The sequence below is a fragment of the Furipterus horrens genome, unplaced genomic scaffold (genome assembly GCF_987537825.1).
Source record: "Furipterus horrens unplaced genomic scaffold, mFurHor1.1.pri manual_scaffold_7, whole genome shotgun sequence".
Taxonomy (NCBI): Eukaryota; Metazoa; Chordata; class Mammalia; order Chiroptera; family Furipteridae; genus Furipterus; species Furipterus horrens.
In genome coordinates this window covers 114,516,284-114,540,596 of record NW_028327177.1, presented here as the reverse complement: position 1 = coordinate 114,540,596, position 24,313 = coordinate 114,516,284, and the positions used below count along the sequence as shown (strand labels likewise).

Here is a 24,313-nt window from a genome sequence, read left to right as displayed (position 1 = left end):
TACAAAGAGAAAAATCAAGTGAGTTGTAGAGTACTGGGGATCTGGAGGTAAGAATTCTTAGAATTTATAGAAGTAGGTAACAGTATCTATTCACCCAAAGAAGGTTATTTTTAAATTGGTCTCCCAGTTGGTAATAGGTTACTGCAGCCATCCACATTCTCTTGTCCAGATTGCTCATGAGCAAGAACTCTGTTTGTCGCTGCTTGTCTATGGTTAGAGATGCATTTTATGAACTTGGAACTGACTTTCTCAGCAGGAAGCCAGCTAGTTTGGGATTGAACTTATGTCTACAGGTGACAACATCATTTTCTATCCATTACATTCTGTTTCTTTCTGCTTTGGGTACAAATTTATCACAAAAAGAAGCACTGATATTCTAAACACATGCCCTGACTTTTGAAACAGCCCATGCTATAGATCTAGATTTGTTTGAAGAAAAAGATTAGACCATAAATTGCAAAATACCACAGACAGACCTGGACTTGATGGTTATCTATAAAATAGGCAACAGAGAAATCACCTACCTTAGAGAGTTGCTGAGGGGCCTAAAAGATAATGCAGGTATGTCAGTCAGGAAAACAGTACAGGTAGCAGGTCTCACTCTAGGTACTTCAGGCAGAAAGCAGTTGCAGGTAAAGAATTAAGTGCTTACAAAACCATTGGAAAGGCTGGGGCAGTAGAAGTCAGAGATTGTAAGGTCCAAGGACACACCACTCTAACACCAGTCCAGAGGTCAGGAACTGCTCTTGCCTGACCCTAGGAGCCACCATGGCAACCACCACCATGGTCTCTGAGCACCAACAAAGCAGTGACCAGCATACTGATGCTCTGAATACAGCTGCCTGACTGCTTCTCATTTCGAATAGCACCTGACCTAGCCACAGCTGCAGAAGCAGGACAGTGGCCTCTCGCTCACATCTGCCTTAACAGATGCCCCACAGCACATCACACACATCCAGATACTACTGCTGCAAACATGAGGCTAGGAAACAGCATTTTAAGCTTTTCAACCTCTTCAGCCAGGAGGGTGGAATGGAGGTTGGAAAAATCAAGTCACATTATTTACCACAGCAGGAAAGTACTTAACACAGTGCCTGCTAAAGTCTAGTTATAGTTCTGTTGCTTTTGATATTTATATATAAGGTAGTACTTTTAACCCTGGTGTCTCAGCCCTCATTTCCAAGAGCTCTTTGGACAAGTTGATTTTTAATGGCTCCTAGAGATCCAAAATGAGAGGGGTTGCTTTCCCCTGAGGCTTAAAGTTGGCACTGCTGGCTTGGGAGGCCCTGCTGAGTTGGCCAAAACTGCTGCCAATGTTCTCAGGACACAAATCATGACTGGGTTCCCCATGGAACATACAGTTTTACTTGGGGATACCCCTCCCCAGCTGGTGAAGTCAAGATCTGCAGTTAGCAGTTCCAGAGGAAGAGAAGTTGGGCCCATACCCTACAGGATTGTGCCGTGCAGTATGATAGCCACTAACACGTGGCAGTTTAAATTAGATTTAAAATTCTCAATAGCCACATGTAACTAGTGGCTGTACATGTTGGACAGTGCAGATACAAAATATTTTCATCATTGCAACAAGTTCTGTAAACACTGTTAAAAACATCTCTTCACGTGTGAATCAGAACTTATAGCCCTGGCTCTAAACTCTGTACAACCTTTGCAAGTTTTTTTGAATATTAGTGGCATAGTTTTATTGTAAGGCCCCAGTCCTCTTTCATTTTGTGCCTATAGTCCTAGGGCTTTTCTGTGACCTCCAAAGCTGCCCCTCGTGTTTGGCAAGAAAAGCCAGGAACATGATGGTGACTGATATCTTGCTGACCATTAATCAGAGGTTGGGAGTCTTTGGATGGACTTGTTGGCATAGATCCACTAGGACTCATCACATTGAGACATAGGCAAGGCAATATCCTTTGATTGTGTGTGTATTTTTTAACTTACTCCCTCCAGATAACTGCTGCTTCTTGCCTTTAACATTCTATTTGTGTGAGGTTTGATGTTCTACTTGAAGCTTTGAAATAATTCATTTAAAAAGTTATCCTTGAGCTTCCAACATGGTAGACAAAACTGCAGTGCAGAACCCACTGGCAGATGAAATATACCTCCCCTCGCCTCATTTGTGGAAGCTACGGTGCTGTGATTGCGAGCCCCATGTGCAGGCCAGCCTTTGTGAACCAATGTTTCTAGCATTCATTCCACACCTACAGGCTCTCAGTCTCCACCTTCTGTCCTTGGCAAGCACAACTGCAGCAGGAGAATACCCCAAGTTTGGACTACCAGGTAAGGAGGTAGAGTGGAGAGATGTCTGCTGTTGGTTGAGCTTCTGCAAAAAGCCTGAATGGGACCATTGAAAATGAATGGACTATTCATGCTATTTTCTCTTCTTGTTTCTATAATTCTTTTATATCAAGGCAGATGACAAGGAAGCTACATACCTTATTATCTGGCTCTCCACAGAAATGCCTTCACCAGCCTATAATTTAGCATTATACTTTTGGCTTTCCTTGAAAGTGGCTATATATAAAAGTTTCCTGTACTTTTTGTTCTGTTTTTTTTTTTTTTTTTAAGTATCAGAGACTTCATTTATTGAGTTGTTTAATGCCTCTTATATAAAGACTTCTGATAAAAATTCCTCTTATAATTTAAAACTAGGGCAAAAGTCTTTACTGACAAACATGCTACCTCTTTCAAATGTTGAGAGTTGTATAATCTATTCAAACCTCCTTTTACCTTGACTCCGAGGAAGCTGTAAAAATAGTTTTTTTCAATTGCAGTAGTTTCCCTAACCTCGGTTTTTTTGGTATAATAGACATCCACCATGCAGTTTTATCATCTCTTATTCTGATTACAATACTTTACTATATTTAAGAGTTTTAGTTTTTCATTGTTGTTGTTTTGTTTTAGTAATTCTTGAAACCTGTACTTTTTTTTTTTTTGGACATAGATTATATATCAACAAATCAATGAATACCAACTTGGGTAAGAAAAGTCACCTATGGAGACTTTTAAAATACATGTGTCTGGAGTTCACCTCAACTAGTGAATCAGAATCTGGGGGGGGGCAGGACTGGACTATATATGTGTTTAAAAATCTCCATAGGTGATTCTTATGTGTTCTTTTGAAAAAGGCCACTGAAGTAACTCAGTGAATGAGTGATGTGATTTAAAAAAACTGAAAATTAAGCAGTCAGTGGATTGAGTCATAGATGACCCATGTGAAATGGCAGGTCAAGCAAGTACTTAAAGAACTTCCAATATAAAGGGATATAGTTACTGTAAAGTCATTCCATGGAAGTTGGCTTTATTCATTTGTTCATCCCAACATATATGAGTGCCTCCCATGTGCCAGGTACTGTGGTTGGCACTAAGGATAACAAAATAGTACAGTCCCTGCCTCTAAGGAGCTCACAGTCTAGTGGGACTGTCAGACATATAGATAATAAGTAGACATTGTATAAATACAGGGATAGAGACATGCCCAGGTCATTATGGATGCCCAAAGGACAGGCATCTGGCCAAATATTGGGGGAAGAAATCAGTAAAGGCACCCTGGAAAAAGTGTCTAGATGTCTGGGTTTCAAAGGATGAATAGGAGTTATCCAGATGAAAAGTATTCTCAGAAGAGGGGCCAGCACTGTGTGGAAAACTGTATACTGTGTACACAAGTTATGTATTGATGTACAATAACTTACCACAAATTAATGGCTTAAAACAATAAACACATTATCTCACAGTTTCTATGGGTAAGGGATTTTAGAGTGACTTAGTTGAAGGGTTCTAGCTCAAAGCCTCTCATTATGTAGTAGTCATCTGAAGGCTTGACTGGGGCCGGAGGATCTGCTTCTGAAATGTTTCACTCACATGGCTGTTGATAGCATATCTCAGTTCCTTCCACATGGACTCTTGATAGGCCTACCATGTGTCTCATGAAACAACAGCTGGCTTCTCCCAGATTGATCCAAGATAGGGCAAGGCTAAACCCGAAACATCTTTAATGACAAAATGTTAGAATTCCCACAAAATTCTAGTGGTTGCACAGGTCAGCAGTGTGGGAGGGGATTCCACAAGGGTGTAAAACAGGGATCATCGAGATCTTAGAAGCTGGCTGCCACCCAAGGACACTGAGGTTAAGGTAGGGAGTGGTGGATGAAGCTGGTAAGGTACAGGGCCCAATCATGAAGTAGTCCAAAGACCATCAGTAAGGATCTAAGACTTCCTCTATGGGCAACACAGAGCCACTGAAGAAACAATATGAAGAAAACAGATTGTGTCATAATTACATTTTAGGAAGGCCTCTTGGACAGTATGGAGAAAGGGCCAGTGAGCTGTCACAAAAGTCCAACAAGATGATGTGGGCCAAGGTCAAGGCAGTTGTGGTATGGACATATAATCCGCTGCTACTCAACATGTGGTCCGTGGACAAGGAGCGCTGGTATCACCTAAAAACTTATAGAAACGCAGACTTCACCTTAGACATGAATAGAATCTAATTCAAATGGACCTAAATGTTTGAGAAATACTATTAGAGGATGCAGTAGCAATAATTAGGAATTCCATGTTGAGGGGGAAGAAAAGGAGAGACTGACTCCCAAGTCAAAGCTAAAAAGCATGTTGTAGACATTTTTGCCTAAATCTACAGAGTGAGTCCAGAGTGCTCTGGGTAGTCACAGTGTCAGTAATGATGTGATATAATCCAATAACAAGAAGGCTTTCTCTTTCATTATAAATTGTAATCATGTAAATGGTGCCAGCAGAGGAACTGACTGAATTCTTCCTGTTATAAAGCATTACATTATTTTCCAACCAGCTTATTTGTTTTGTCTCAGAGTTTAAAGAGCAGATAACCTAAGTTTTGAGAAAAGAGGCCATGGAGAATGGAATAATATGATAAACAGAGATTTGGAAAGCTACGAGATAATGCACATTCTGGAAAATGTCCGTATTTCCAGATGACCTTTCCAAGCATTGTCTTTTCTGGGAGCAGATGTGGGAGCCAACTAACTACTGGGCCTCACCCAGTAAATGTCTGCCAGGAAGTCCATTATTGCATTATGGTCAAGAGGAGCCACCACCCAGTGGTTTTTGCACTTAAGTACAAGTGCACTATGGGATGTCCTCCCAGTCTGCAGGCTGGCAAGCGCCAACTGTCATCATGTGCCATGTGTCAGTCTTTGATTTTTCCTCCCCTCTTGTATTCAGCTCTTTGTAATTAGGAAAATTACATAAATCAGTTCATTCTGGATCTTAGAACTCATGCAACTATGTTAGCCAGTACTGGGAGGGATTAAGGGAGAAAAGGAAAAAGGGCTGATGGGAAACCTCCAAAAGCTTATAAACAAGCATTGGCGTAATGAGAATACTTTATTCTAGGAGAGTGATCTTCCTCCTGCAACATATTCAACATATTCAACTGCTTTGGTTGCTAAGGATTTAATACCTAACACAGCCTTAGTCTCGTTGTTCTTCAGGCATGAACTGATGCCCTGCTAGTCAGGAGGAGATACTTCAGGTAAATTCTTCAAAGAGCATTGAGGTTACTGGCTCCAGGAGCTGCCAGAAATTAAATGGCATCATTGGGATGTATCCACATAGAAGAGGAGCCAGAAGGAACCTGGTACTCTCTCCTTGGCCCTTCCCCCTCTGTTCAAGCCCATGATAGTCTGGTTCCCAATGAGTTATTGATTATTTATTGAGTCATTTTTAGTTCACTTCTCACAATGATATGAAGTTATTTGTTGCCATTTAGAGTAATTAGGCAGGTCCCTGTGCAGTAAATCTACCGGTAATTACAGAGCCTTAGGTAATAGATCTCCAAGCTGCTTGTCACCTATAAACTACTACTCTGGGATTTCCAAGGATCCCTAACTGTGAATAGGAAGAAGAGAAGCTTTCAGTAATACCACACCCTTCCTGAGCTTCAGGGACTTTCGTTCATGTCAATATACCCACTACAACCCCTTAGTGAATAATGAAATAAGATCCATCTTCTCTTCATGGAAATGAGCTAGAGTCAGGGTAAGAGTGCTAATTAAGATCAGTCCCAAATATTGTGAAACATAAACTTCATTTTCCTCTTCTTGAGTATGTCAGCTTGATAGGCGTTATAGCCCTATTCCTCAAAAGATTTACTTTCGAAGGCATTCTTTGGCTTCTAGAAAATCAGATATCAAAAGAAATTGCAACGTGTCTTCTCCCTTACCCCCTAACTTCAGCTTTCTTGGTCTTGCTTACCCTATTCTGCTCTGTTTCATCCCATAACACTGATTACCTTCTGAAATATTAATTTACTCACTTATCTTTATTATCTAACTCCCTCTGCTAGAATGTAAACTGCACGAGGATAGGGATTTTAGTCTTTTGTGTTAACTGCTATAGCAGATACTCAGTAAATATTATTTGAATGAATATAAGATCCTAAAGAACCTTGAAACCTATTTGGTGCTTTTGTTTAGAGATGATAAGATTAAAACCCTTGGAATTTGTGATTCTCCCAAGGTGGCACAGCTAGTTCACAGAGGCAGGTGTAGAATTGGAACCCAAATCTTCCTCTCAAACCTGTGTCCTTTCCACCCCTCCCTGCTGCTTTTGGAGTTGAGTTGGGGACTGGAGGCCGCTGGTCCTATTGCATCCATAAGAAGGGACTTTCTGAGTCCTGCCCAGAAGTAGACAGGTATCACAAACATCTTCTACCAAAAAGATAATTGGTTGTCAAATGTGGCTTTGGTCTCTTGATCATATTTGCCAATTCTGCTGCCAGGATTTTTCCTCTGCTTGAAGACTGCCCCCCCACCCCCACCCCACATACACACAATTCTTCAGCTGCCTGAATCAGCACACAGCTGTCAGGAGAAGGATCATAAACTCCTCTCCAGCCCTGTTTAGTGCAGCTTGGGCATGGGGGTTGCTGATGTTAATATTGAGGTACTGAAGTTTCCTCCAAGCCATCTGCTTGATACAACCACTATTTTGACCTTTGACCTATTCCAGGATACTACATTTAGTGACTTCGGTTTTTACTGCTCCTTTAGTTACTTTAGATAATCACACAACCCAGCTCTGGACTCAAAACTATACCCCAACATCTGGCTTTTTTGCCCTGCCCATCCCCTACCCCACACCACCCTCAACATCCCCAAGGAGACAAAAAGGAGAATTATAGAAACCAGGTAAAATTGAGCTCATGATTAAGGGAGAGGGTCAGGAGTTGAGGACCAGGAAATAGGCAGGGCTTCACAGCCCCACAGACGCAAATTGCCTGGGGAGTTGAATCAACTACACCATGTCATCAGAAAAATTAATTTTTTACCCACCATATACTGTGTCAAAACCCTGTCTGGTAGAGCCCACAAACTTCCCTATTACAGGGTTGTCGTTTTTCAATAGGAATACTTAAATTCAGCGGTTTAAAAGAGATTGCTTGGAAATAATTTCTTTCGTAGTCTTAAGTCTCTAGAGAAAAACATAGGTCTTTCCGCTCATTAGGTACAACTATTCATGAGAGAGAAAGAGAGAAGTAGAGCAGGAATTCACAGTATGGTTCAGTGGGCTTCACAGGACCGCCTAGCTAGTGTGTGAGATCAAGAAGTGTCTCATTTGCAGGCAGAAACTGATTAACACACCAAGGGCTTCTCTGGCTCTCCTGGGAGTGAGGGGAGACAAAGCTTGAAGGCCACATTTACAGAAATCACGAGCAGGCCCACTGAAAAACAAGCTGGGCTTGTTTTTATCTCTTTGTTCCTCTCTAGCTCATGGGCCAGTCTTACTCCTGCCGTATTGCATTCAGTCCTCTGAATCCCTTCTGTGAGTCAGGCTGTATGCTAGGTATGCTCTGAGAGGAAAGGGGAGTCCTGTGCAGCCTGTCTTTGAAGACCTCAGATGCTTGGTAAAGATTTAAGTAGATAAGCAAGTAATCAACAGTTATTGACAAAATTAATACATCATAATAAAAATACATTGACATTAGCTTGTAAGCTATTAACTCTGCTTCAGGAGCAAAAGTAGGCCTCTAAGAGGAGTTACCAGTTTCTCTTACTAAGGATGACAGATTCCCAGGTTTTCATCAATAAGGCTAACCATGATATTCCCTCCCCTAGAACTTTTTCTTCCTTTTTTGTCTTTATTAGACTTTGATTTTTGTGGTCAGACATTTAAGGGCATTGAAGGAGCATGCTGAGCCTCAACTTTGTAAGAACACCAGACGTTTTTTAATAGCTAAAGGAGACTTGCACAAAGTTCATTGAGATGCAAGAAGTCCCATAGGCCTTACTCTCAATACTGCATAGAATAAACCAACTTTAGAACTGAACTGATCTTCCAAATCAACTCATCCTACTTACAGCTGATGGGCATCATAGCTAGGGAAGCTAAAGGACTTACCCAAAGTCACATAGCTAACTATAAGCAGAACCAAGTCTAGAACCAGGCCATGGTTTTATACTTTTTATGGTAGCTTGCAGGTCCCTCCAAGAAACACACATCTGTCAGCAGAGTGGGGTAAGTAGGAACAAGCTTTACACTCAAAGAGGGGACAAAGTGTGTGAAATATAACTGAATCACAGAGCTGGAGGTCATCTCATCCACTTCCCTCATCTTCCTGATGAAGAAAAAGAAGCCCAGAGAAGGTGAACTTAATCTTCTCAACTTCAGGAGTTACTGCCCTTTAAGGGGGATTTGGAAGTGTGTTTGATCATTTTTGATTGTCACAATGACAAAGGAGTGATACTGCTAATATTGGTTCCATTGGTTCCAAACTAGTGCTTGATTTAATGGGCTGGTGCCAGGGATGCTAAATATATTGGAATGAGTACTCACCCAACCTCAGATAGCAGCAGCACATTAAGAATCATGAGATTAATGTGACTTTGCTAAAAGCAAAAGAACCTGTTAGGAGCAATGGGAGACTAGGTTTTGTGGTAGTTTACAGAGTAGTAGTTCATCATCGTGTGTGTGTTTGGAGGTGGGTCACAAACCCCTCTGAGAATTGATTTAAAACCTCTTCTTTCCTGGAATCCTTCATGTACACACAAATTTTGCACTTAATTTTAATGAGTTTTGAGCTCCTTTAAGTCTATCCATGACCCCTAAGTTAATATCTCTGGTCTAGAAAGACATAAAGGTAGAAGAAATTAAATATGTGTATTTTTGTATGGGTAACAGAGTGTCTGCCTAATGGAATGAATAATAAATGTGTATTTTTCCCATAAGTGGACACAGTGCTGTCCAAACCATTAGACTGGGGTTTTTTTTGTTCATTTATTAGAGGCTATGAACTTTATCCATCACTTGAAAATTGTAGCTAATATTTCCTAGTGAAAGCCAAGTGAACACTGAATCTGCTTCCAGCACCTACCTTTCCTTTCCTTGCTCCCACGTGTAGAAGTGTGGGAGCAGGATAGAGGTAGGAGTGGGTACTTGCTTCAAAGGATCCTTTTCCCTGAGCTATCAATGGCCTCTTCTGAAGTAGTGTGTGCCCAGGCTGTGTTAGGAGAACAGCGGGTTTAGTAACTAGTCAAGCTATAAATCAGATGTTATATTTAAAAAAATTTTTAAATGGGCAATTTTTGATTTATTATATCAGTTACATGACAAAATGCTCCATTTCAGGATGCTCTATCCCTTCCATTTGCAACAGGTAATGACTTATCAGGTCTCTGTGGTGCTGTTTTGGTGAGGGCAGAGGAGGAGAGAAGGGAAGGGATGAGCAGAAGAGAAGAATGATGGATAGCTCACTACTACTCAGTGAGAAAGGTCTTAGGGTCAGGTGTAAAAGTAGGGCCAAACGGACATTTGGAATAGTTACTCTTCAAGAGCTTTACGCATGTCTCATTCACCCCTGACAGAACCCTCTGGGCATATTTTCTTGTCTATTTTACTAATGAAGAAATTGTGTCTCAGAAAGATTAAGTAATTTTTTTACAGTCAAGTCAAAATTCAAACTCAACCCTGTGTGACTCCTCAGTCCAGTTCTCCCCACTCCAGTGACTTCCAGACTCCCAGCTAGTTTGGGTAAATGAGAGAATGCAGTTAATGATTCTCTCGAACAGCCAGAATTATCTATGCAGCAGGTGCCTCCATAGCTTCAAATAGAGCAGCCTCTCCAGTGAGAGGACCATTCTCAAGGCCCTCTGGGTCCTTCCACGGTGCTGAGGATGAGGCTGCTGACTTTCTTTTTTTTTTTTTTTTTTCAGGTTTTAAAACTTTATTTGCATATTAAAAAAATTGTGCATTCCAATAATTAAAATCATTTTAACAACAAAAAAAAATGGCACTGATTAAACTGCATTTTACAGCCTGCAGGACACCTTGGACCAGCTTGGTTTTTACTCTAGAGTTCACTGTCGACCCACCCAGCTCCTTCCTTCACCAACATGCAAGTTCTTTCCCTTCCCCGCCAGCCGGACAGGCAGATGGGAGAGGCAGGTGCGGCCTTCGTTGTCAGTAGTTCTGATGTGAAAAGGGGCAGCAGTCATTTAAACTGATCCAACCTCTTTGCATCTTACAAAGTTAAACAGCTAAAAGAAGTAAAATAAGAAGGCAGTGCTTGTGGAATGTACAGTGCGTATTGGCGGTGCGGGCCTCATTACGATTCGCCTGCTTGCTTCTCCTGTTCAATGGTTTCTTTGGAAGGCAGTGGATTTTTTTCTTGCATTTCTGTCTTCTTCAATTTCGACTTATCGAATTTCTCAATCTCTGCCATATCGGGTTTGTCAGACATGGTTGCGAGGAAGCGGAGCGGAGGTGCGCGAGGAAGAGAAGTCCGACGTGCTCAGTGACTGCCGCCGAGTCGAGGCTGCTGACTTTCAAGTTTAGTCTTTGGGATGGTCCGTGCTTCCATCAAAGCCATACAGAATCCTGTCAAGACAGCACCCCATACATAGCCTTCCTTCCCTCTTTCTCTTCACTTTGAACCTTTCCTTTGAGACTGATAGGGAAGACCAAGCCCACTGCTGAATGCACAGTGCCTGGGAATAGAGGCCCCTGAGATCTTCCCAGATTAGGCTTGGACAAATCAAAAAGGCATCTGTACCTGCTTTCCACCTAGCTGGTGTGTTTTTTCTGTCCCCCAAAGTTCTTTGTTCTGCTTCCCTTGGAGATTTGTTTCTCCATAAGTTCAACTAAATATAGTGCGTGCTCATGGGCAAGAGTCGAAAGCCACTGCCTCCTGTTGGGGAGTTGGGGAGAGCAGGACCTGAGACCATGTTTAGAGCATGCACAGCAGCAGAATGACGCAGGGGATGATGCAATTCCTCAGGCATGTGGAGTGCAACATGGTCAATGTGTGCATATCTGGACTGAGGAAAACAACTTGTGTTTATGGGAATTGACAAAAATATGTCTACAAGAGACTGTGCAAAAACAACATGGCTTTGCAACCAAAAGAGCATAAAGGCAGGGGACTTCAGACCATGGATGCTGCATCTGGGGAGCAAGTCACCTTGAGGTGTCCTGCACATTCCACTTTGGGACAAAGGGCTCTGCCATGATCTTGTTTCTCTGACTCTGCCTTATAAGACGCCGATTGCCCAGCCTAGTTGCCTCCCGGACCTGGACCTGATTTGGACTCTAGAGACACAGGTTCATTATTCCCTAATTTTCTTATGGGATGTTATTGCTGATTGTTTCTGAGTGTTATTAGATTATTATAGATTTGATTGAATCTGCATTAATGAAGCTGAGTGAATAGCATAGTCACCTGTGTTGACTCATTGTTATTCCTTAGTGCTGGCATTACCTATAGGGCTGGTGGCCAAATAGGTAGCCTGGCGCTTTCAGTTCTTAAGGCCCAGGTTGAAAGACCTGAGCAAGGATTGAGGGCTGATTTATAGGAAAGACTATATCATAAAGCATTCACTCGTGACAAGAGTTGTCATTATTGCTGAACAAATGACGCCATTCCCACTGCCATAATACTTACCATTCCTTCAGGTGACTAGGATCTGAATACCTTATGTCTAGAAGATGATCTTTCTGAAGGTAGTGGACTTTTGTTTGTACCATTGGCCAACCAGAGAATAAGACACAACCTCTACCCCCATTGCTGGGTGTGATTTTCCACCCCTGACCCATTTTGAACAGAGTTGATGAAGGAACTTTCCTTTAATTCAGTCTTTGCATGAAATTCCACTGGCTCTCAGAGCACTCACAGCCTCTCCTGTTCTGCAGCTGTTGAGAAATAGTTCATCAAATGGAACTAGTGAGCTATAAATCTTATCACTTGCTTTGCAAAGTCTCATCCTGTTATGTCTGAAACCATTGGTTCTGTGTTGGTGCTTGATTTTCCTACTTCTGTCAGCAAGAACCACAAATACTCAGACTCTAATAATGGTCTGAGAATTCCAATGCCAAGTAGAAAGCCCAAAGTCTGTTGAGAGACTCATCATTTGAGGATTTTCATGCTGGAATGAGGTCTTTTAAAGGAGAAATGGGAAGAGCTCTAGGAGTCAGAAGACCAAAGGTTTAGCTTGGACTCAACTACTAACTACCCACATGACCCAGGTCACTTTCTCATCCAGTTTCACAACTGTAAAAAAGAGTTCTACACTTAGATATTCCCTGAAGCAATGCTGTCCACTAGAGAGAGAATAGGAGCCACATAAGTAATTTTTAATGTTCTAGTAGTTACTAGAACATTAGCTAATAGGAAAAAAAAAACAGGTGAAATTAATTTTTATATTTTATTTAACCTAATATATCCCAGATAATATTATTTCAACATGTAATCAGATATATCCTTTTTCCATACTAAGTTTTCAAAATCCAATGTGTATTTTACACTAACAGTTCAGAGTAGATACATTTCAAGTGTTCAGTGTAGCCAAATGTGGCCAATGGCTGTTATGTTGGACAATGAAGTTTTCTAAAGTCTTTTCTGGCTACTACTCTTCAAATCTGCCACAATTCTGTATTTCAAACTCTTGAGGTGAGATGCAGAGTTGAGAATTTTTCATATTTTAATAGGTAATACAATATTTATCATATATTATGTAATTAATACCCCGGGGGGTCTGGAGCAGGACTCTATAATCAAATAAATATTTGTGTAGCAAAAGTATGACAATTTACACTAAGTGAGGTAAAGACAGTAGATAGCATCATGTAGGTTGGATGTTGCTACCACCTCATCTTTTAGTTTTCATAGGGCTTTACCTTTTAAAATTACACATAAAGGATTGTGGTTGTATACCATGAAAACTGTGTGCTTAGTTTCAGTATTTACTTAGTTGTTTTATTTATCAAAAAATAGGCCAGCATTAATGTGGCAGTGCAACTGTTCATTTGCTAGCCATGGATTTGGCATGATGGTTGAGTCTTCTCCCTTACTTTGCATCTCAGTAGCAACAGCTGTCTTCCACAAGTTTAAAAGATGATCCGTGGGGCCTAGACTTAGGATTGCCCAATAAAACAGAGGAAGCTCAGTTAAATCTGAATTTAAAAGGTAAACATCAAACAATTTTTTTTTTAGTATAAGTATGTCCCACACAATATTGGAATTTTGTGTAAAGTTTATCTGAAATTCAGGTTTACTTGGGCATGCTGCTAACTCTGGCAGGTTAAAAGCTGCTTCAGCAAGTACGCTGCTGCTTTTTGCAGGCCAGCCAAGGCAGCGTGAGAGAAGATTTTCCTCCTTATCTTGTGTCACATTTGCTCAGACAAAACACACAGGGCAGCCTGGGTTGTTCAGGAGACTAGAAATCTGGGTACTTTAATTCCAGAATCCAAAAAATTAAGAATGACTTAGAATTTAGTTACAAGTGTGGCATTTACAATCCTCATGGCCTAGGTCATTGTAGGGGAGCCAAAGGCTAATCTGACAGATGTTCTTAGTTGACTATCTTAAAGCCCTTAGGAACCTTATCAGGTTATAAACCACAAGCCGATCATGCAGCCCCTGATTTGGAGGCTTCTTAATCTCTACCAAGGATTCAAGAAGAAAAGCAAGAAAGGTAAATTAGTTTGTCTTTTTTCAATGAGGCATGGACAGTGGTGGGTGTTTGTTGAGAGCATAACTCCCTCTCTAAATGCCTCAGAAATTGAGGTGCCAAGAGGAAGTGCTGCTTTAAGAACCATCTGGCTCGCATAGGTACAAGGACAGAGGCTGGAAACCTGCATCAAAACTGTGCTCCAGCTCCTGTAGGCAGCATCATACCCAGGACTCCCTGCCGAAGTAGGGGCTTCATCTCTCAGAGAGTCAGCGGAAGTGGGTGCCAAATCTGACAGAATAAGGCGAGGACAGCGTGGCATCCACTCATTCGGTGGGGTGCACTGAGGATCCCTCGAACTGTAGTGACATCCTTTCCAATGACTTGTAAAAGTGCTGGATCAACAGCAGTGGCCTGACCAAGGAACAGTTCCCCGATTAAAGGAAACTAAGGGGACATGACTCATAAGTGCACTGCATGATCTCAGATTGAACCATGGATCAGAAAAATGAAAGAGAAGTTGTAATAAAGGGCATTATTGAGACAGCTGGTGAAATTTGAATATGTCATTTCTAGACAGTAGCTTTGTCATTGTTGAAACCTGATTCATAATTGTACTACGGATATGTAAGAGAATGCCTTTGTTTCCTAGTCTTTAAGGGTAAAGGTTTTTTTATGGTTTCAAGTGATTTAGAAAAATCAGTACTCTCTCCCTCACATGTACACAGAAATGTAGCAAAAGTTAACTACTGGTAAAGCTGTGTGAAGGATACAGAAGTTGGTTGTACTATTCTTGTAACTTTCAGTAAGAATTTTTTTTAGTAAAAAGGAAAAAAGGATGGCAGCCTGACACAATCCAAAAACAGATGCTCCAAAGGGAGAACTGTGGGAGAGGTGAGGGTCCCTGCCTCCCTAAATCAGAGGCTGCCTGACGTTAGGTCTGTCTGGCCTTTAACTTCACATTCAATTTCAGAGCATACACATCAGACACAGCCAGCCCAGGTGTTCATTTGGGGCCTGCAGGGCCCTCACTATATAACCTTGCTGAGCCGCCACTTCCTAACCTTAAAATGGGGTATGGTAACTTACCTCACAACTTTGCTGTTAGGATTGGAGGTGATGTTTGCAAAGTGCCTGGCTGAGTATCTGGCATGTAATATGTACCTCCCAGAATTAAATATACAGTATTCTCTCACTTATTACGGGTATTACATTCTAGACCCCCCACCCGCGATAGGTGAAAATCCACGAAGTAGGAACCTTACATTTATTTTAGTATTCATATATATTTTAAGGCCTCATAAACCCTTCCCACACACTTATAAACCATTCCCCGTCCCTTATTAACCTTTCCCAATCCCTTATTAACCTTTTCCACACTTTATAAACACTACTTATGTTCTTAAATATATTCTACACTCTTAAACCTACGTAACTTTAACAACATATGTATACAGCACCACAAAATCCCGCGATATAGCAAAATATCCACGATATATAATTAAATATAATATTTTTTAAAATCCCGTGATACAGCGAGGCCACGATAAATGAACTGTGATATAGAGAGGGACTACTGTATTTTTGTTTCCACAGAAAGACCATGGCTTGCTGGCTCCACAGTCTCTTATTTTAGTCAGGAATAGAAAGCAGTAGTGTGTCCCCGAGTCTACGGACCTGAGGACTCTGCCCTACTTGAAACCCTCTAATTGCAAAGCCCAGTGGAAGTACTATTCATTTAACTGCTCTGAGCAGTGTTTCCAAGCGTGATTGGTTTCCTAGCAGGCATAATCACTTCGGACAGAACCACCGCAAGGCCTCTCTAGAATGCTTTTCAAAACCTTTTCTTCCCCAGCTGCCACACAGCATGCGAAGCGAGATCAGGTTATCAGCGCAAAGGTTTAAAAAGGACGACATTAATGCTGGACTTTAACCTTGAGGCAAATGACCTCACAAGACACGGGAAGTAATGTAAAAAGAAAAATGTCTGTGGCTTTGAGTGAATGGCAATGACACCAAACTAGGAATCAAAGAACAGGGATTAGAATGCTGGCTCCATCATTTACTAGCTGCTGGTTTTAAGGCAAGCCACTCTGAGCCTGTTGCTTTACTGGTGAGATGAGGATGCTATAAAGCTCCATTTAGTTGGTAAATTAATCAAATGAGACAGAGCACACGGAGGCTCTTGGTAAACTGTAAAGGGCTGTAAAACATAAAGCCTTGCTCAAAGTGTAGTTCCATATCCATGTCATGGCGAGATAGAAATGCAGTCTCTCGGGCTCACCCCAGACCTAATGATCATAATTTACATTTTAACACCCTTCCCAGGGCATCCATATGCACAGGAAAGTTTGAGAAGCTGAAGCAAAACACACCCTTGAGTTGATTCTTAAGGTGGTGCCTTTAAAGAGGCCTATTGGGGCTTACTTAAAATTAGACCTTCCAAGCAGCCTGATGATGGCTGGAGCCACTGGAGCCACTTGGTTGTTCAGTCTTGTGCCTGTTTAGCCTAACAAGTTGTCTTTCAAGGGTCTGGCAAACCAGAATAGTCTCTAATGAACATTAAAAACACAGTGGGCACTCTAACACAGCTTTTGCCTCAGCACATGTCCAAGTTCATGGAGTCAGTCCTCTGTGCCACCCCACCATCACCTTATAAAGTCAGCTCTGAGTTTTGGGACACTTGTTACTCCTAAATTCTGCCTTTGGCCTGGGCATGTGAGAAACGCTCACAATAGAACACTGGGACACAGGACTTGAGCAGCAAAGCGAGGAGTTTATTCACGAGTCTGTAGAGTTGGGCACACTGCCAGCCAGGAGCATGTGCCTTCGAAGTAGACAAAGAAAACTGGTTTTATAGTAGTGCAATTAGCTTCCCCTCCCCTTTCCTTCTACCCCCACCTCCGTTTCTCCATTACTGGTTAATCCAGTTTCACAATCTAACTTGATTAACTATTTAACTCAGGGCGTGATTAAGTGAGGGTAATCTAGTTATAGATCTATCTCCAATTTATTTGCAGAGTTTTCTAGCTACATCTTCCCATTTTTCTGTGTTTGGTGACAACAATCTTCTTCCTTTTGATCCCAGAGATATGTGTGAGGAGCTACGGAATGTCATTTCCTCGCCCCTTTTCCATGATTCATCTGTTAATTATCTCCTAGTGGTTTGAGAGTCACTGGCTTGCTTCTTAATCCCTAACAGACACCACCATGCCCATCATGAGACCATCCTTTGGTAGGGAATAAATGTAGGATTTACCCCAAGGTCAACTACAAGTAGGAATTAGGACTGGTTGTCCAATCTGCCTTTGTTGCTAGAGGTAAAAAGTGGTGCTGACCCCACATGACCTCTGCTCACCCTTATGGTGAATTAAAGGAAAGGCCCAGAGGCAGATCCCAACTCCATAATTCTTTTCATTTACTTTACAAGTTTGGCCATCTCAGAGCCCGCAAGGACCGGGAAGTGCGGGAAATTTTTATCATGGTTCAAGGCGATTAGCTGAGTTGGTGGGCATGGTAAATGGCTGCCCAGTTAATGACTTTGATGAAGACTTCAGCACAATGTTTTATAGATATTAGGTGCTCAATAAATAGCTGTTGGTTGACTGACTAGGCCAGGGTGACTATCCTAGAGGCACAGAGCCCCAAACTCTGAGTTCTTTAAGGCCTTAGAAAAATGTTTCAGACATCAAAATCAACAAAATTAATGACTCCAAAATACAGGAAGCAAACTGTAAACATTAAAATATGCAACTAGCTGCCTAGTCAAGTGCAACTTGATCCTTAGAGTTCTGTATAAATTATATTAAATTGTGGGATGTGGGAACATCTTAACATGTTAAATGTGGCATGGATAGAGCCTCCAAAAATTAGTGTCTAGGGCCTAGGAAGGGTCATAGCAGTTAGGTGGTGTAGTCCCCCACCCAGCCCCTGCTGGCTTTCTGAAGAAACTGAGGTGGGCTTTAAGGTAAGATCCTAAAAGTGGCAAAGAAGTGGCCCAGTGAAAATCAGGGAAGCCAAAATATTTGAAAAATTATAGGGCTTTCACCCTGTCCTTGGATAATGTGTCCAGTATATTTTTGTACAATCTTTTGTAAGGAGAGAATTTTCTGCCACTTATCTTACTATCCTACTAGTGATTAATGGCATGCCCTACACTTTGTGGATTTCTTTTTATTTTCTTAATCACAAGCTGTTGAGGTTGGGATGGGCTGAGTATAGGGGGAATGTGAGAATCAAATTTTCATCAGTCTTTTCTATTTCCTTGTTGCCCTCAAGAAAACAATTCTATTCTAAATTTCCGTTAAGCTGCTCATCTAGGTAAAGTATAGAACCAAATGGGAAACATCCCTTTGCTCTGAGAGGCCCAATTTAATAAAAATTCTTGCAGACAGGAATAAGGGAATTTATATCTGTTCACTTTTGGTACATAACAACCCACCCACCCCCACCCACCCCCCCCAAAAAAAAGCTAGTGGCTTGAAACAACCATTATTTATTTAACTTAAAATTCTTTGGATCAGCTCTATGGGCCAGATTCGGCTGCTGGTTCTCCTAGTGTTAGCTGGACTCATTCATGCCCTTGTGTTTAAGTGCCAAGTGAATTGGAAGGCTGGTCAATCTGGGATGGCCTCATTTGGACTATTCTTCTCAGCTTCCTGTGGTCTCCCATGCCTCTGCCAGCTAGCTCAGGCTTCTTCACACAGAGGCTGAGCAGATGTCCAAGAGAACCAACAGAAAAATACAAGACCTCATGAAGTCCACACTCAGAGCTGGTACACTGTTTCTTCCATCTCATTCTGTTGACCAAAGTGTTACAGAACCCCTGGGCTGCTCCAATTGAAAACAAACCCACGGGCTCTTTAGTTAGGGGCCCGATTGCCTGCCACCAGAATGATAACTCTCAATACCAGAGTTTAGTGAAAAGAAAAAGAATTGTTTATTTAACAGTTATATAGATTTAGATTATTTGCGGATTTCTGCTCTTAAGTCTTATGTTCTTTAAAACACCCATAAACACATATCCTTGCCTCCCCCCTACCAAACCTGGCCAGTCTTAGGAAGGTCAGAAACACAGTTTCCCTACTTTCCAAACACAGTTCAGCTTTGCCAGCAGCTGCCAATCACTCGATTCTGATTGGGGAGGTGCCCTCCAGTTCTCAATGCAGAACCGCCTGGATTCTCAGCCTCCTTGTAAACTGCCTTCTTCCTGCAAACCGCATGGATCTCCTCTCCTTCTCAAAACCGCATGGCGAGAGCCTCTTAAAGCAGCCTGGAGACCCCTTCTCCAAGCCACATGGAGGGAGCACACGAGAGCGAGAGAGAGAGCTAAAATGTCCACAGCTGCTTATATATCCCTGACTGCGTCCTCTGACACAGTGGGTGTTGCAAACAGTTCTGACCATTCACAGAACCTTACGTAGGCTCTGTGTGCTTTTTCCATACCATCCCCTGGTCCCATCTACCCGAGGTCTTGGAAATATCCAAGCAATTTTGCATAAGAAAGACACTAGCCACCAGCCTCAGGCATGTGGAGGCATTGTGAAAGCTGCTTCCTTCTCCCCATCCCCCAGCCGCAAACTCTGGGGATTTTTGGACTCCCCTGTTTCTGTAACAAAAGCAAGTCACACCACAGCCTAGATTAGAGGGATGGGGAAATAAATTTCACCTCTTGATGGGAAATGCTTCAAAGTCACATGCAAGGGGCATAAATACTGTGAAGGAAAAAACTGCAGCCATTTTGCCACCTACTGGAGTCACAACATAAAAAACATAACCCTGAGTAAAATCAGTAAATAAGGTCTAAACTGCTAGGGCAAAAGAAGAGAAGATGGGGGTCAGAAGAGTCACAGATTTAAATGCAGTCAGGGGATCCAGTCAAGATGGCAGCACAGGCAGACATGGCTTGTCTCTTCGCACAACCACATCAAAATTACAACTAAAATATAGAATAACCATCAGCCAGAACGATCACAAATCAAGTTGAATGGAAGTCTGACATCTAAGGAATTAAAGAAACCACATCTGTTGAGATGGGTAGGAGGGGCCCAGATATGAATAGGCTGTTCTCTCACCCACATGTGGTAGATAAAAATTTAGGATGGATATCTGGGGAGCGAAGAGTCCGAGCCCCACACCAGGCCCCTCAGCCTAGAGTTCCATTGTAAGGAAAATAAGTGCCCACAACTTCTAGCTGCAAAAACCAGCAGGGATTGAGTCAGTGGAAGAAACTGCTGGAACCCGAAGCGGTTCTTAAAGAACACACACATGGACTCACCTACTCAGGAATGACTCCCTCTGAGTTCCAGCACCAGGGTAGCAGCTTGAAAGGCACCAGTGGTATACAGGGAGAAACTGAAGTGAATTGGAGGGCTGGCCAATCTGGGTTGGCCTCAGTTGTCTCTTTTCTAAACCCTCCCCACACAAAGCCAGCAAGCTGGTGCCATATCTGAGACTCCACCAACCTGGCTAACACTGTTTGACCCACCTTGGAGATCCCCAGAGACACTGTCCCACTCAACTTACCAGCCCACCCAAGCTTCTTTTCCATATGAATGACTGATCTCGACTCCTGCTTCACAACTTCCTCTGCCCCCGCACAGCTGACCCTCCACGGAGGGCAGAAGTTGGTGGTCTGTGGTCACAGCCAGTTGTTGCAGCTGACTGTCCTGGGTAAATCCCTCTCATTGAGGGGTTGCCAACAGCAACCAAGGCCCAACTACAAGAGGAGAGTGTACTTAGCCCACACGAAGGGCGCACCTTGTGTACCCAGCTTGGGTGACAGGGGAGGCTGTGCCACTGGACCCTACAGGACACCTACTATATTAGGCCACACTACCAAGACACAGAGTCAAAGCAGCTCTATCCAATACACAGAAACAAACACATGGAGGCTGCCAAATTGAGAAGGCAAAGAAATGTGACACAAATGAAAGAACAGGACAAAACCCCAGAAAAAGAATGAAAAAGAAGTAGCCAAACTATCAGATACAGAGTTCAAAACACTGGTGATTAGGATGCTCAGAAAAATGATTGAATACAGCCACAAAATAAAGGAAAAAGTGAAGATTATACAAGGTGAAATAAAGAAAAATATACAGGGAACCAACAGTGATGACAAGGAAGACAGGATTCAAATCAACAATTTGGAATGAAAGGAAGTAGTAAACATTCAACCAGAACAGAAAGAAGAAACAAGAATGCAAAATAATGAGAGGTTTAGGAACCTCTGGGACAACTTTAAACATATCAGCATCTGAATCATAGAGGTGCCAGAAGGAAAAGAGGAAGAGCAAGAAATTGAAACCTTATGTGAAAAAATAATGATGGGTGCAAAATTTGGCTCCAAGAATAGTCATGTTGGTGATACCTGTAATAAAGAAAAATGGAAAAAAAAATAATAATGAAAGAAAACTTCCCTAATTTAGTGAAGGAAAGAGACATACAAGTCCAGGAAGCACAGAGAGTCCCAAAGAAGCTAGACCCAAAGAGGACCACACCTCAAGACACATCATAATTAAAATGCCAAAGGTTAAAGATAAAAGAGAATCTTAAAAGCAGCAAGAGGAAAGCAGAGAGTTACCTACAAAGGAGTTCCCATAAGATTATCAGCTGATTTCTCAAAAGAACTTTGCAGGCAAGAAGGTACTGGCAAGAAGTATTCAATGTGATAAAAACCAAGTACCTACAACCAAGATGACTCTATCCAGCAAAGCCATCATTTAGAATGGAAGGGCAGATGAAATGCTTCCCAGACAAGGTGTAAAGCTAAAAGAGTTCATCATCACCAAGCCCTTATTTTACAAAATGTTAAAGGGACTTATTTTAGAAAAAGAAGAAGATCAAAACTATGAACATTAAAATGACAGCAAACAACAATTAACAACTGAATCTAAAAAATAAAAACAAAAACAAAAAGAGACTAAGCAAACAACCAGAACAGGAACAGAATCATAGGTATGGGGATCATTTGGAGGGTTATCAGCTGGGAAGGGGAAGGGGGAAAAAGGAGTGAATGGTGCAGGGATCAAGAAGCATAATTGGTAGGAACAAAATAGGGGGATGGGAAGAATAGTATAGGAAAGGTGGAAGCCAAAGAACTTACATGCACGATCCATAGACATGAACTAATGGGTGGGGGGTTGCTGGAGGGAAGGGGGGAACCGGACAGCAGGGGGAAAGGGGAAAATAATTGGGACAACTGTAACAGCATAATCAATGAAATATATTTAAAAAAATAAATGCTGTCAGACCAAGGGTATCGATTGGGGCAGGAATGAGAGCCAGAGCCTGATCATTCCACTAGTTTGCAAACTTGGTTTTGGTGGGGAAATGAACAACCAGGTTAGGAAAGGTGTATGGGGTGTCATTTTTTCCAACAGTTGTGCTTCAGGCTATGCAGAGGCATAACATCAGATAAAAATTAACCTTGCAGTAGACACTACAGACAGCTGGGAACAACCACAGCTAACTGCACTTTTCTCTGTGCCTGTAACCAGGGACAGAGAAGCCTGCACAGCAACAATAAATGTCACATGGCTAAGGAAGTGGCAAGCAGAGGCGGCACTTGCAGTGCCTTGGTTCACTTTGTGATGATGCAGGTCCATGGAGCTCTGCTGCTAACCAGCTCTGGGACAGCGCCCCAGCCACCTTCACTCTCTAGGTTTTGATTAGTTTCTGTACAAATAGGAGACTGGGTTTGATCATCTCTGTGGTTCCTTCCAATGACAGGATTAGGATTATTGAGCTGAATACCTTAACACATAATTGTTTATCCCAAAAAAGCAATACAAGAGAAAAGTGTATTTTTTTAGGCCATTTTAATCCTGAGTTCTAGTGGAGTTTTCCTGCACATGGGCCTCTCTGTCAAAGCCAATTTCTTTGAGATTAAAAAAAGTATTACACAAATAAGAATCAGGGGCCTCTACACAGATTTAGAAGGCTCTTTCTTTCCCCAGTTTTTCCAGCGGCATTTTAGGTTACACAGGGCTCCCTGTTGGAGTCCAGAGAATCAGGATTCTGTTCTCCCAACCCCACAGCACATCCGCACTTCTTAACACAGTCATCTTGTTGCTTACGTCCTTGCATAACCCTCTGTATCTGACATGCTTAGAAAACTTCCTTTGACTTGGTATTTTAATTTCCTGATGAATTGGATCACCAAGAAGTCTTCAGAGAGTACCAAGGGAGGATCTCCTGAGCCCTTCACAGAATAAACAACATACCCTTGTTCCACTTCTGTGCACTTAACATTTGCCCATTGTAATTTCATTTCTTTCTCTACTGGTTGTGAAGTTAAGACTGTGTGTATTGTTCCCATCTCCATTCAGCCTTTTTGCAAAGTATGAAGTTCATTGCAGCATTATTTGTAATGGTGAAAAGTGATACAAATCTAAATGCCCATAGGGGAGGAAGGGTTAGTAAAATAGTGCACAGCTATTCAAGGGACCACCATCCAGCACTTAAAGGAGCAAAGTTCATTGGTATGAACATGGGATATTTTCCAAAAGGTATTGACAGATGAAAAAATTTAGAACAATGTGTCTAATAAGGTATTATTTATAAAGGTTAACTTAAGTGATGTATTTCAAGGTAGGTGCATGCGTGCGTAAGCAAGGCGAGATTGCTCAGGAAGCACACATGAATAGGCAACAGTGGTTTTCTCAGGGCAGCGGAGTAGATGTGGGTAGGGAGAGTAATGAGAGTTCTTGTCCTCTCTGCTTTACTTATATTTTAATATTAAGAATATAATCAGATTTATTTGTGCAAGTAAAGTTTTAAACAAGACTTTTGCAAAGAGCTCAGTTTATTTCACCTCTAGATGTCAGAAAATAAAAGGTTGGAAAAATTGCTTCCTCTTTCTCAGATTAATAGCCCAGCACCCTGAGCATGGAGGTGACATAATCTTTCTCACCCACTAGTGCGGGGGGTGGTGGGGGGAGAATAACACAAAGGTTTCAGGGAATAAGAAACTGGTATATTCTAACCTGGACAAGAGCCATCTGAAAATGTCTGCATTTCAGGTTTTAATTACTCTGTCATTTCACTTTTGCTCTCAGAGCTAATTCCAAAAAGTGACTGCTTTTCTTAAATACTGTGTGATTTAATTACAATTAACTCCTTACAATTTAATTATAGGTGAGTACTATTTCTTCAGAATCTGGGCAACCAGAAAGGTTATGTAATCCACAGCTTGCCTCTCTGCTCTGCTTTTTGAAAATGAGACAAATAAGAGACTGAATTCAGGAAACTTCCAAAAACACCTTTGAGTTTCCATGATAGGGTCAGTTCAGATGACCTAATTTGTTACACCTCTAGCAATCACAGTATCATATGCTGATTACCGATATGTGTAACAACAGCAGTGAGATACTGGAAGTTCCAAATGT

At 41.8% G+C, this 24,313-nt stretch overlaps 2 protein-coding genes across 2 annotated transcripts in view; one reads left to right on the top strand and one right to left on the bottom strand.

Moving 5' to 3' along the window:
* TMEM108 (transmembrane protein 108) overlaps positions 1–24,313 on the top strand; it is a 287,613-nt gene that overhangs the window by 186,817 nt on the left and 76,483 nt on the right. The window lies entirely within an intron of this gene.
* Positions 10,189–10,781, bottom strand: LOC150005100 (thymosin beta-4-like). The gene has a single exon (XM_090282998.1). The coding sequence runs from the start codon at positions 10,718–10,720 to the stop codon at positions 10,586–10,588; it is 135 nt and encodes a 44-aa protein (XP_090139124.1). The 5' UTR covers positions 10,721–10,781; the 3' UTR covers positions 10,189–10,585.